The following is a 12,735-nucleotide window of genomic DNA, read 5'->3' as shown; positions in this document are numbered from 1 at the left end:
GGTTTTGCTGTCTTCCATTGGGTCTCTTGGTCCAAGGCACTGTACTTTCCATCATTCCCCTGACATCTAGCGCATTTCAACTGGCTGACCAGGATAAAGGAATGATCTGTTTCTGAGCACCTACCACATGCCAGACTTTCTACAAGTCACTTTACATACATTATGTCAGTTCCTATAGTAATACCTTCATAAAGTAGGACTATCGATCACTGTAGGAGCAAATGAGCATCAAGGAGCTCAGGCTCTCTGCACAAGCCTGATGGAGGCCACTCCTAGCCCAGGGGCCCCTGGGTCCTACCCCACATCCTGGCAACTGCACCATAGTCTTGTTTCTTGGCCTGGGGTCTGCTGCAGACTTTTGTTGGTCATTCCTGGAGAGGCAGGTCTTGCCTCCATGTGGGATGGGTTCACTGGTTCCTGACTGGACCCATGATTGACTGCCACAGAAAGGCCCTGACCAGTGTGGGAGCGAACCCGGCCCTCCCGGAGTCGTCCCCTCTGGAGAGAGTGCTCAGCTTCAGTTGGTGGTGACAGGCAGTGGCCAAACACTCTGGCAGGACATGTTCCTTTGGCTTAGATGTTAGAGTTTTACTCCCAAGAGACACTCAGAGGCCCAAACAGATCAAGATCAACTGGGCTTTGCCTTGGGAGCAAAACCTGAGGGCGTAGAGGAGGCCAGGACAGGGACTGCCAGCCAGCAGAGCCGGAGGTCACCCCTGTCAGCTGTCTCACTGCAGCTGGACACATGGAAGTTGTGCAGCAGCTTCAGGCCGTGAGAGCTACAGGAATCAGGATCCTCTCTCAGTGTTCCTCAGAAGGGGCTGGTTCCTCCGGTCTCCAGTTGGTTCAAAGACCCGCCCAGGCAAATAAAATGTAAATCTCCCTTCTGAAGGGGAGGTCTGGCCTCGCCCACGCATGCCTCCTCCAGAATCTCAGCTGAAGGGCTGCTTGCTGGGCCCGGGCTTTGTCCCCAGGTGATGTTTTCTAGACATTATCCACACGTCAAACAGACCAGGCTTAAATCCTGGCTGCCCCATTTATTACATATGTGTGAATTTAGGCAATTTGTTCCAGCTCTTTGTCTCAGCAGATTACATATAAAACAGAAGTAATATTCTTCTATAATTGTTGTGAAGATTCAAAGAGATAATACAGGTAAATACTTAGTCTGGCACCTGACACAAAGTGCCTACTCAAAAAATGCTCGCTATGAAGAAAAAGATGGTGATGGTGATGATGATGGTTTAGGAAGGTGATTATCTAAAAGTCAGAGAGCAGGAAGTCACTCTAACAAGGAATTATTCAGGTTCATGCCATCCATGTTGCTTCACACACAGAAAGGCAGAGAGGTAGATTTATGAAGTTTCTGTCCCTCATGGTTACTCAGCAGTCAGAACAACTCTGTTCTGGCCCGGGACCCAATCTTAGAGAGGGAGATTGTCCAGGAATCCAGTGGTACATCTTCTCTCTCTTATCAGGGTCATAGAACTATAAGGGAGCTCCCTTGGCCTCACAATTACACAAGATTCTTACCTGGTTCTGTGCACTTTCTGTTTTCCACAATCAAATCCTCTGCTCCTCCATTTCTGAATCTCTGCTTAGGAATAAAGCACCCTGCATTCATTCCTAAATCATGATAATCACAGGCAAAGTTTAGAAACCATGGCATGGACAGTCTTCCCATAGAGTGGTAGGAAGGCCATCAATGAGGTAAGAAAAGATCTGGAGATAACATTCGTGATCCTCAAAGAGGTCAGGCCCAGTCCTTGGAAATGAATTTAGAAGCTGAGGAAAGCCCTGGGTGGCTGGGTTTCTTGTACACAGTCTAGGATGAGAGAAGCACGCAGTACTGGCCACTTCTATCAGTCTGGTTTTAGACATGGCTAGTTCAAAGGGAGCCACAGAGCCATATGGCTCCGTCATGCTGCGTAAGGAAGTGGGGCAGGGATAGGATCAGGTAGGCGGTGAACATGGGAAATCAGAAGTTTTGCTGCTTCTCTGTAATTAGCCCTTTATTCCTTAGCCTGTGCTCAGGGCATGTAAACATGACTGAGAAAACCTGTCTTGAAAGCCAAGCCTGAATGGCGTTTGAATGGTCTATTTTGTATTTTCTGGGCTGCTTCTCTGCAGTGCTGGAAAGACCTCAAACAAAAGGCAGAGCGGTTGCCATCGGCTAGATCTCTGCCCCTGGGGACCACAAGTGGACTCTGTGGAAAGGGCCTGGAGTTCTGTGACAACAGAAGGAGCTTATTTTTGGAGACTGAAGGGCAGGCAGCATCTCTGGAAGAACTGGTGCTGAGCCAGCCATCTGGCACTGAGCAGAACAGGACCCAACAGCCACCTGTGTGTCCTTTCCCAAAAGAGGGCCCAACACCAAGCAGTCCTGGGCCTTTGTGTGGTGTTCTGGGAAAGCTTAGAGGAGTTCCCTGGGTGTGCGGCCTGCTCCAGGGCTGGTGCCTGCCAGGCCGGCAGAACAGGGCCTTCTTTTCTTTCCTTGGTCTGAATGGACTGTGTCTGCCTGGGGCTGATCCCTGGGCACAAAGTGGCCGCAGGGGAATTTAGCCCGTGGCTGCTGGGGGCCTATTCTGCGCACTTGCAGAGCCAGCTGGATCCCATTTGTCATTTCTCAGGGCTCAAGGGTGGCTAAGAATGTCCTAACACCACTCAGTAACTGACTCTCCACCATTCCCCGAGAGGCCAGTGTCTGTGGATGTACCGTGGAGAATTGTGGGAAAGGCTTAATGCACCGTGAGCCCCTCAGCCGGGTCCCTGCGGTCTCCTGGAACACCCTCCCGCTCCTCACCCTGGGGCTCTGACTTTGGGCATATGGCAGTCCCTGAAGAGATTTCTTCTTAGGGCTGGGCTTGCTATTTTTATGATATGAAATGCTCTTTTAAAAAAAATCTATGACTCCTTTAAAATCTCATGAAAACTTATCTTCTGTAAGGTGATAAGTCTAGAGAGTCCCTCCCACCTTCCTCCACCCTGACCACTTCTGTCCTGGGCCGTGAGGCAAATGCCTTTTCCCTTCTGTAAGAAACTATAGTTTGAACTCTAACTGCCAGGTAATGATGTAAAAAGAAAATATTAAAGTGAGTTAAAATGCTAATATTCCTCCCTTGTTTTGAACAGGAACAGAAATTCTTGGCAAGTCAGTTCGTATTATATTCTCTACGTTAGGAGTGTGCACATTTTTTGCAGTTGGCTACATGCTGCTGCCACTGTTTGCTTACTTCATCAGAGACTGGCGGATGCTGCTGCTGGCGCTGACCGTGCCGGGGCTGCTGTGCGTCCCGCTGTGGTGGTGAGTGTGGCTCAGCCCCAGACAGCCCCCTGCTGCGGCCAGCACAGCCTGGAGCCTGGAGCCTGGAGCCTGGTGTGGCCCTGGTGTGAGCTCACTGGAGCTGGCTGAGGCTGGGCCTCGAAGCCCAGGGACGGTTCCCCTGGCTGGGTGGGCCTGTGTGCTGGGGTTTAATTCTCCACTGTACCACAAAGCACCCCTCTCAGGAAATCCAGCACCCCCACCTCCACCCTACTCTTGTCTGCTGTTGGTTGTTCTTATTGGTGGAGATGGTCTTGTTGGGTTTTGTTGTGTAGAACTCCACTGTCCCCCACCCCCTGTTTTTGACACTTTTCTCTCTCTAGGAAATCTCTTTCTCCTTATGGACTCAACTAATGTAGTTTCTTCCCTCCAGCATTAAGAGGTGCGCCTGTTCATCTACTTTGTCTGGACGGGCAAGAGAGCTGCTTTCTTATAAAGAGTTGTTAGAGAAAGGACCTCTTCTCTCTTCCCGCAACCCTCCAGCCCAATTTTGACACAATAGTATGGGAATCACAAAATCACTGACCCCAGTTTTATCCAATATGGTTATGTGGGAGATTTCAGGTGAGAGAACAGATTAAGAAAAAGGAATTCAGAGAATGTATATGTGTATATGCATTGCCCATGGACACAGACAACAGGGTGGTGAAGGCCTGGGGTGAGGTGGGAACCAGGTGGAGGGGGCCAGTGGGTGGGGAGAAGCCAAGAGAGGGGAGGGGGGAACATCTGTAATACTTTCAACAATAAGGATTTTTTAAAAGAAGAAAAATAAAAAGGGAATTCAGTCCCAGACATACCTTCTTTTTTGGGACTCCTCATTTCTTTGGTTTTTCACATTTAAGCAAGAGAAAAGGGAATTTCTTCCATCGCTGGGTCTGGCTGGCTCTCTCTCTGTCTCTCTCTCTCTCTCTCTCTTTCTCTGTCTCTCATTCTTTTTTATTTGGTTTCATGATATCAAAATCAAATCTCTCAGCAGTGACTGGTTCTATTGAACTGTTTGATCTCTACCTGCTTACACACAGTGAACATTTCTTTGATCACTTTTTGGAACTCACAGTTTAGACGAGCCCTCATGGTTGCCCTGTCCTTTGGACACGTCGCCAGGAGGGTTGCCTAGAAGGTCCTTGGTGCAAGTGTTAGACAACCATAGAGGCTGGCAGGTAGCACATCTTGGCCTTATTGGACCAGATGGCTCAGGCTAGACCCACTTCAAGCTACTATCTTTATGACCTCCAAGACTTCTGTGGTTTACCAGTATACATTTTTTGGCATGGGTGTGCATGGAGGGAAAGAGAACTTTTTTTTCCCCTGGAATTTGAGAGACAGTATGTTAAATGTTAGCTACTATTCTGCTTTGGAGGTTTCCCATCACCATCACCATCACTGTCACCGTCACTGTCACCATCACCATCACACCCTCTGTTCCTGTCTCCACCACCTCCTTGCTAACTGAATCTAGTGTAAACACTATTGGTGACCCAAGGTTCTCTGAAGACACAAGACAAGATTATTCATAGGTTATTTTCTGCCTCTTCAGATGAATGATTTTAATAATTGATGTTCCCTTGCTCTAGCTGTCCTTTTGACATAAGAGACCGGTACTTTTTAAATGTTATAATCAAACTTATAACTGTATAATTCTAACAGAGAGAGAGAAAGAGAGAGAGAGAGAGAGAGAGAGAGAGAGAGAATAAAAATAGAAGGGTTCTGATCGACCATAAGAGATTAGTAGGAATTTAATTTGTGGAACTTGGATCTTTCCCTCAGGACCAAAGAGCACAGCAAGGAATAACTCTGAGAAGTCAGCCCCTTGAGTTTCCAGCTGAGAAAGCCCATCCTATAAGGAGGGCCTCACTCTTGCCCTAAGGATAATTCTTTCTTCTGCTTTTCACGGAGTGGTCTGGGAGTGCTCCGAACCGCTGTTCCAGGCACAGCATTGGCCCACACAGAAGCAGCCCGGAGCCAGCACTAACAAGCTGCAGGCTCATCCTGAAAGGCTAAAACAACAGTCTTATTATTTTCCTATAGAAACAAAATCACTTTATTTTAAACATCTTGTTCTTACGGGTGGGCCTTCCTGAAGCAAAGCTCATCCGTCCGTTCATCCCACAGGTGGGATGATGTGAGGGATGCTTTGGGCTGCTGGGCTCCCTGCGCTTGTCAATGTGTGACAGTCTGTCCAGCAACACCCCGCCCCTGTTCAATCTGAATTAAAACTACAGAGAGGCTATTGTGTACAGCCTTGTTTGCTGCTCCACTGACTTTTGAAATGATCAGCTAGACTTGATTCTTCATGCACCCAAAACCGTGGCAGTTCAGTAGTAGAGACTGCAGCCGGCCTGAGCACCTGGGCTGGAAATGGCAGGGGAGCCTACCCAGAGGTATTGCAGGTGGCTTGGGGATTTTTTACATCCCGAGTTCCCCTTAAAAGGCTTGGCATTAAGTGGCCACATGTGTGAGTGGAATATGTGATAGAGGGGAGGGAGGGAGCACATAGCTGCAACATGGGAAAGCTTTGCCATATCTGGCTGCCTAAACATTAGAAACCTAAGGCCAGGGATGGTCCTCAGGGCCTGCAGTATGAAAGATAGCTTTTTTTTTTCTTTATTGATTTTAAGAGACAGAGAAAGGGAGAAGGAGATAGAGACATCCATGAAAGAGAACATCGATGAGAGAGAACGTCGATTGGCCGCCTACTGCACGCCCCCTACGGGGGATCAGGCCTACAACCTGGGCATGTGTCCTGACCGGGAATTGAACCAGTGACCTCAACTGGTGACCTCTTGGTGCATGGGTCAATGCTCAACCACTGAGCCACACCAGTCGGCCAAGATAGGATTTTTTTTTATTTTTATCCTCACCCGAGGACATTTTTCCATTTTTTGCACAGACAGAGTGGGAGGGAGAGAGAGGAAGAGAGAGAGAGGGAAACATCGATGTGAAAGGGACACATCGAGTGGCTGCCACCCGCACGTCCAACCAGGGCCGGGGACAAACTGCAACCGAGGTACATGCCCTTAGCGGGAACCGAACCCGGGTCTCTCCGGACCGCAGGCGGACGCTCTAACCACTGAGCCAAACCGGCCAGGGCAAGATAGGATATTTTTAAGAACAACCTTGATGGGGAAAGATACTGCTCAGAAATCAAAGTGCCTATGATGTACACAGTGGGTGTGTAGTAAGACCCCTAATTCTGTACTATGACAATAGTCACTAGTCATATGCTGCTTTTTAAATTAAAATTAATTAAAAGTAAATAAAACTAAAAATTTATTTCCTCAATGATGCTAGTCACACCAGCTCAATAGCCACATCTGGTTAGTGGTACTGTATTGGACAGCCCAGCTCTAATTACTGAAGGTCAGTGACCTGACATCATTACAGTTGCTGTGGGGACCACATAAGGACATATTCCGAAAAACAAAAACTTGGTTCAATTTTCATCCATTGTGCTGGGAGGTTGGGGCAGGAGCTGGGGTTGGCCATTTGTTCAGTTGTGTTTTGCTCTGAGATCATTCCTCTTGATGCTTTGGAGGGGCCCATTGAATTACAGGAGGCCCCTGTGTCTGCTACATGTAATTTATTTCCTAGGATAACTAAGTACTGACAAATAGGTAAGGAAAACAAGAGTTGTCAGAAGAATGGCTAAGAAATTCAAAGAAATAAAAATTGGGAAAGAATTTTAAAATGTAAATAAGTATGTGCATGATAAAAATGAATAGAAAAATTAGAAAAGAATTTAGCTATGTTTGGCCATCAGTTAAAATGTAGAAAGATTGTATAATTTTAAAAAATTAACTTTCTTGACATTTAAAAAAAAAAAAAAAAAGGCAACATTGGCTGTCTCCCAAAAACTGCTTTGGGAGCTCACTGACCCGGGAATCTGTTGAAGTTCATGAGGACAGCCAGGGAGGGTGTCAGGGCACCCACCTTCTCCTCTGGGTATAGGATAAGCCCGAGGAGCACAGATGCCCTGGCCGTCCTTTACACAATAAACTCGTGAGCCTCACCAGCTGGGGCACCAAACCCTTCTAGGGACGGACACACGGAAAAGACGCTAGGCTATGTTTCTTTTATGAGTCACACTTGGTTATTAAGTTTTGGATGGCTTTCTCTAGCTGCCCTGACTTAAACCCATGCAAGTTAATGTTACCCCTTACAATCTGCTCCTGGCTTCAAGTGCAACTAATGATCAGTCTTGTGATTTGATCAGAACTTTGAAATTTGAAGATGTTTTTATCTTCATTAAAAACTTCATTTTATCTTCCATATTATAATCAATGGAAGTCTTATGAGGCCTCTGCCCCCTGAGACAAACTAGAACTTCACAAAATAAAATTTCTTTTTTTGGGGGGAAGGGGGTATGGTTAATAGTATCAAACCCTGCCATTGTGAAAAATTATAAACCATTAAAATGAATTCTAGGTTTATTCCTGAATCTCCCCGGTGGCTGATATCCCAGAGAAGATTTCGAGAGGCTGAAGAGATCATCCAGAAAGCGGCGAAAATGAACAGCATAGCTGTCCCAGTGGTGATGTTTGATCCTATGAAGGTAAGCATTTGCAGATACTTCCTCTTGAGGTCAGCTGTGCATTCTTTTTTTTTTTTTTTAATCCTCACCTGAGGACATTTTTAAAATTTATCTTTAGCTAGAGTAGAAGGGAGGGGTTAGAGAGAGAAAGAGAGAACCATCCATGTGAGAGAGACACATCAACTAGTTGCCACCCGCACGACCGTGACCAGGGCCAGAGACAAACTGCAACCGAGGTACGTGCCCTTGTCCGGAATCGAACCTGCGACTCTTTGGTCAGCAGGCCGACGTTCTAACCCCTGAGCCAAACCAGCCAGGGAATCAGCTGTGCATTCTTGATCTTAAATAATTTAATTTAATTCAATATGTTTTGAGTACCCAACATATACCAGGCTCTGTCCAAGGCCTGAGAGACACAATGATGGTTAGATTCTGAGATAAAACCCACCTCAAAGAGCTGTGTGTGAATTAAGGGCAATAACATGTGTAAACTTTTAGCATAGAACAAGTATTCATTAAATATTAGTTCCCTTCCCTTTTGCAAGTTCATCTCCAACTGTTTTATTGATATTGCTCCATACCATTGATGTAGGTACATACCGGTGATTTTTGAATGTCCAGATTCAGTGGACAAAAGTGTTTGAGAGCTATTCCACCATGGGCTCCCCACTGAACCCTGAATCCTACCAGAGCCTGTTGAAGAAGCTGTGCGTGTCTTTTGTCTCGCTATGTTGTGTCTAGAACCTTAAAGCCTGAGCACACAGGCTGAGGGTCCACCCTGAAGGCAGGGGCCTCGAGGAAAAGCTGACGCGCTGTGGAAGCAGCACCCTTTCTGACAGTCAGTGAGGACTCGCCATGTTCTCTGCCACGCCCTGTGCTGGCTCCTAAAGAAAACAAGAAAAATTAGATGCGGTTTCTATGTTTAAGAAGCGTGGAATGTAGAGTGTCAAGAGGATCAGATGAAAGATGCATGATGACGAAGGAGGAAGTGCTAAGCACCCAAGGAGTGGACACTGTGGCCGCAGAGAGAGAAAGCTGAGTGACTCGGGGCTGAAAGGCAGGTCCGAACCAGGGAGAGGAGGGGGCAGGGCATTGCTGGCTAGGAGAAGGGAAGGGGGCTGCTCAGGACACCCCGAGAAGGTGAGGGTGGCGACAGCGACAGTCTACAAGGCTCTGTGGAGGGTGGCGGGCATGCCAATGCTCCACGCCAAGGCTTCCTCCACCCCTGCCTCCAGGACTGTTGCCAGAAGCAGATACTGTGGCAATGGCTGCAGGGTTCGTTCCAGTGGCCATGAACCCGAGCTCTCAGAGGGCTGCCAGGACAAACTTTCTTAGTCCTTCGCTCTTCAGACCAGGAATTCCATTCCCAACTTCAGTCAGTTTGACCAGATGCAAAAATTACGTTGGGAGTGTCTGCATCTCAGGACTCTGCTGGATGTTTACAGGTGTTTATTGGATATGTAGTCTGTTTCCTTTGAGGAACTTACCTTCTAGTAGTAGAGATCAGAACTACATGGGTAAAAGCAATCACAAAACAAGTAAGGGAGGTAGAGTTATAGATATATAAGAACAAAGTCCAGCATTAAAACACATGCTTCTGACAGTGCCTTTCTTCCTGCCACTGAGGCACATGGAACCTGAACTGGACAGGTCCATGGAGGGAAAGGAAGCTTGTGCTTTCCCAAGGCCCAGTCATCCTCCCTGCTCATCTCGCAGGCACAGTCCTCTCTAGGAGGATCTGCAGAGCCCTGTGCCAGCAAATGCAGCCTGCTCAGGATGGTGATGGAGGGCCCACCAGATGCTTGTCTGATGCTCATGCTAGTCATAAGCCCATTTCTCAGGAGAGGAAACTGAGGGACAGAGAAGTTAAGTAAATTGCTTAGGATCACACAGCTAGAAGTCTCACTAGGTCTCTCCAGTGCCAAAATGCATGCACTTACCTGGGCATTTTTACCTGATGTGAAGAGCAGTGACATTAACTTGGACAGGAAAGAATAAAAAGTAGTATCCTTTTGGAAAGCAATCTCAGGCTTCTCTGAATTTCTTTCCGAAGCACCTTCAACCTGCTTGTGGTGCCTGGTCCAAAGGGATTTTGGTGGCTCCACACAGGCCAAGCATGAGCACTGGACACAAGAATGTTCTTGTCCTGAGGTTTTCGAATATGGCTGCCTATCACAATAACACAAGGGGCTTTAAAAATACAGATTAAACAGATTCCGGATGGGACCTGGCAGTCTTCATTTTCACAAGGCGTTTCCTGTGGAAACCCCAGGCATTAGCATAGGCCTGACCCACGGGCCCATCTGTGCATGGCACCACTCCGAGTCCACCAGTTCCCTCCAGCTACCCAGGGCCTTTGCTTTGTTGTCACGGCAGAGCAGCATGCTCCAAATGGTGTAGAAGAAACAAGGTAACATGCCTATGAGCTGTGTGAGAAGGTGTCTGATTATTCCTGAAAGTAGGATGCTGACATCTGGGCACTGCCTGCTACCAGGGCGAGACTAGCATCCTCACTTCTTTCATCATAGAATCTCCTTCCTCCGCCTCATTGCACACACACCACAGGGACACAAAGTCCTTGCGCTTTATCCCAAAGAAATTCCCCATCTCAGAGCCTTGTAACTTTTTTTTTTAATCCTCACCTGAGGATATTTTTAATTTTATCATCAGATAGAGTGGGAGGGAGGGGGAGAGAGAGAGAGAAACATCAAAGTAAGAGGGACACATCAACCTGTTGCCTCCCGCACAACCCCGACCAGGGCTGGAATCAAACCCATGACTCATTGGTCTGAAGGCCGATGCTCTAACCACGGAGAAAACTGGCCAGGGCAAGCCTTGTAACATTTTAGTTTTAATGCTAATAAGCTTGTTTATCTAGATTCCTAACACATGGCAAGTTAATGTCAATAAATTAAGAGTGAAGGAAGGAAGCCCACTGGCAGCATTAAGAAATGCCACTCACCCCTGACAGCTAGCATATTCCCCTCAACGGTGCAGCACTACTGTTAACAGTTCAAATGCATTGGGCATTTATGTAGTTCAGGTACTATGCTAACCTTTATATATATATGATCTTATTTAATCTTCTCAACTATATATATTTATTTATTTATCTATATCTCAATGGATGCTCAGAGAAGATAAATAGTAACTTTCCCAAGGTCCCACGGTTAATCCAAATCTGTTCAAGTCTGTTCTGACTTGGAGACATCAACAAGAAAAGTATGAAAGGCAGCCAGGGACCTCGAGGCAGTGAGTTCATATAGCCCCCACACACAAAGCCCTGAGGATCACAGCTCGGTGTGATCCGGGTACCCACAGATGAGCGGGAGTCAAGGAAAGCCCATGCTAGCAGGTAGGCATTCTATAAAAAGCTGGTGGAGCCGGTGTTATATATTTGAAAGGCTCTGTCTAAAACGGGCCTCAGACATTCTAAAGTGTTAGAATAAAACATCATATATGCAGATGCTCTTATTCCCCACAAATTCCGGATTTCTGAGCATATTCAAGGTAAAGTAAGAGTTACATGCATAAGTGTTTTTCCATGCTGTCTTGGCCAAAGGTACTTCCTCACTCCCTCTTAATCTCGTGGATATTTACATTATTTTAGCTACAGGAGCTGAAACCCTTGAAGCAGCAGAAAGTTTTTATTCTGGACCTGTTCAAGACTAGGAATATTGCCACAATAACCACTATGTCTGTACTGCTATGGTAAGTAATAAGTGATCTGGAAGTCTGTGATATAGCACATATATATATGATCAATTTTCTTTAATTTAAGGCAAAATCGGGACAAGCCCTGGGACTTCATGAGACAAAATGAAAATTTTGAAAGTTTAAGTTATTTGAAGATGCCTCAATTCAATTCATGGAACTGGGTACTGAAAAAAAAAAGTCACAGGGAACAATATGTCCCTGCTGTATTGTGGCCCACAGGGAAAGGGTCCCTCCCCCGGGATTAAGGCTCCTGACATCCCTGGTGCCTGAAACCAAGATGCTAATTCAGCTCCTGCTTCCTGAACCTTATACTGGCAATTAAATAACCTGAACCCCTACTGCCTGGATTGGATGGGGTTTTGTGTGTGTGTGTTTTTTTAAATAATCCTCATTGGAGGATATGTTTATTGATTTTAGAGAGAGGAAGTGGGGGAGAGAGAGACATTGATCGATTGCCTCCCATACGGGCCCCAACCCGGGATCAAACCTGCAGCCTAGGTATGTGCCCTAACTGGGAATGGAACCCTCAACCTCTTGGTGTGCGATACAATGCTGCAATCCATTGAGACACCCAGCCAGGGTCTGGATTGGGGTTTTGACAAGCTTTTCATACTTGTCAGCTGCAAACTACCAAGTGATTTTAAAGCATCGAAATAATGAATTGACTTTGTAGACTAGATTTAATAATAGATCTGCCAAAGAGTGAGGAAGAAGAAAAAATGAACATGCCTATTCCACACTGGCAACAGAAGGAAAGTGATGATCAGAACGAGGACGTTCAGACTGCAGCTAGTCTAGTTTCAGGGCCGGCCCGTGTTGCAGCTCGAGGACATTGATGACAGAGCTCTGACTGAATCGAGCAAATGTGTCCAGGCACCTGGCTTTCCGCCTTCACGGTAGGCCTCATTCCTTCTGTCCTGTCAGCGTGGTCACCGGTTGTTATCTCAGCTGCGGTTACTACCAACGGGAAAATCACTGAGGTTCCTCGAGCAATCAAGTTTAATTTTTTGTTGTGTTTGGATTAGCCCTTGTGCTACCCAACCTAATGAAGTATGTATAAAAGTATCCAACAGTGTCCTGAAAAGATTTTTCAGTTATCTCTGCTTTTCACTCATGTTAATAATAAGCAAACTTCTGCACAAAGGAGTCCTCGTAGGGCAGTAGG

At 46.5% G+C, this 12,735-nt stretch overlaps 1 protein-coding gene across 3 annotated transcripts in view; it reads left to right on the top strand.

Annotated features, from left to right (window-relative positions):
• SLC22A4 (solute carrier family 22 member 4) overlaps window positions 1-12,735 on the top strand; it is a 42,499-nt gene that overhangs the window by 20,163 nt on the left and 9,601 nt on the right. For 2 of the 3 annotated variants that reach the window (XM_036281688.1, XM_036281689.1), the window contains 3 exons: window positions 3,133-3,304; window positions 7,748-7,874; window positions 11,464-11,564. In XM_036281688.1, coding sequence (XP_036137581.1) covers window positions 3,133-3,304; window positions 7,748-7,874; window positions 11,464-11,564 — 400 coding nt within the window. The remainder of the gene's footprint in view (window positions 1-3,132; window positions 3,305-7,747; window positions 7,875-11,463; window positions 11,565-12,735) is intronic. The other variant, XM_036281690.1, reaches the window with a different exon arrangement.

Source organism: Molossus molossus, unplaced genomic scaffold (genome assembly GCF_014108415.1).
Source record: "Molossus molossus isolate mMolMol1 unplaced genomic scaffold, mMolMol1.p scaffold_m16_p_4, whole genome shotgun sequence".
Taxonomy (NCBI): domain Eukaryota; kingdom Metazoa; phylum Chordata; class Mammalia; order Chiroptera; family Molossidae; genus Molossus; species Molossus molossus.
The sequence above is the reverse complement of the archived record's forward strand: the minus strand, read 5'-3'. Positions and strand labels throughout refer to the sequence as shown.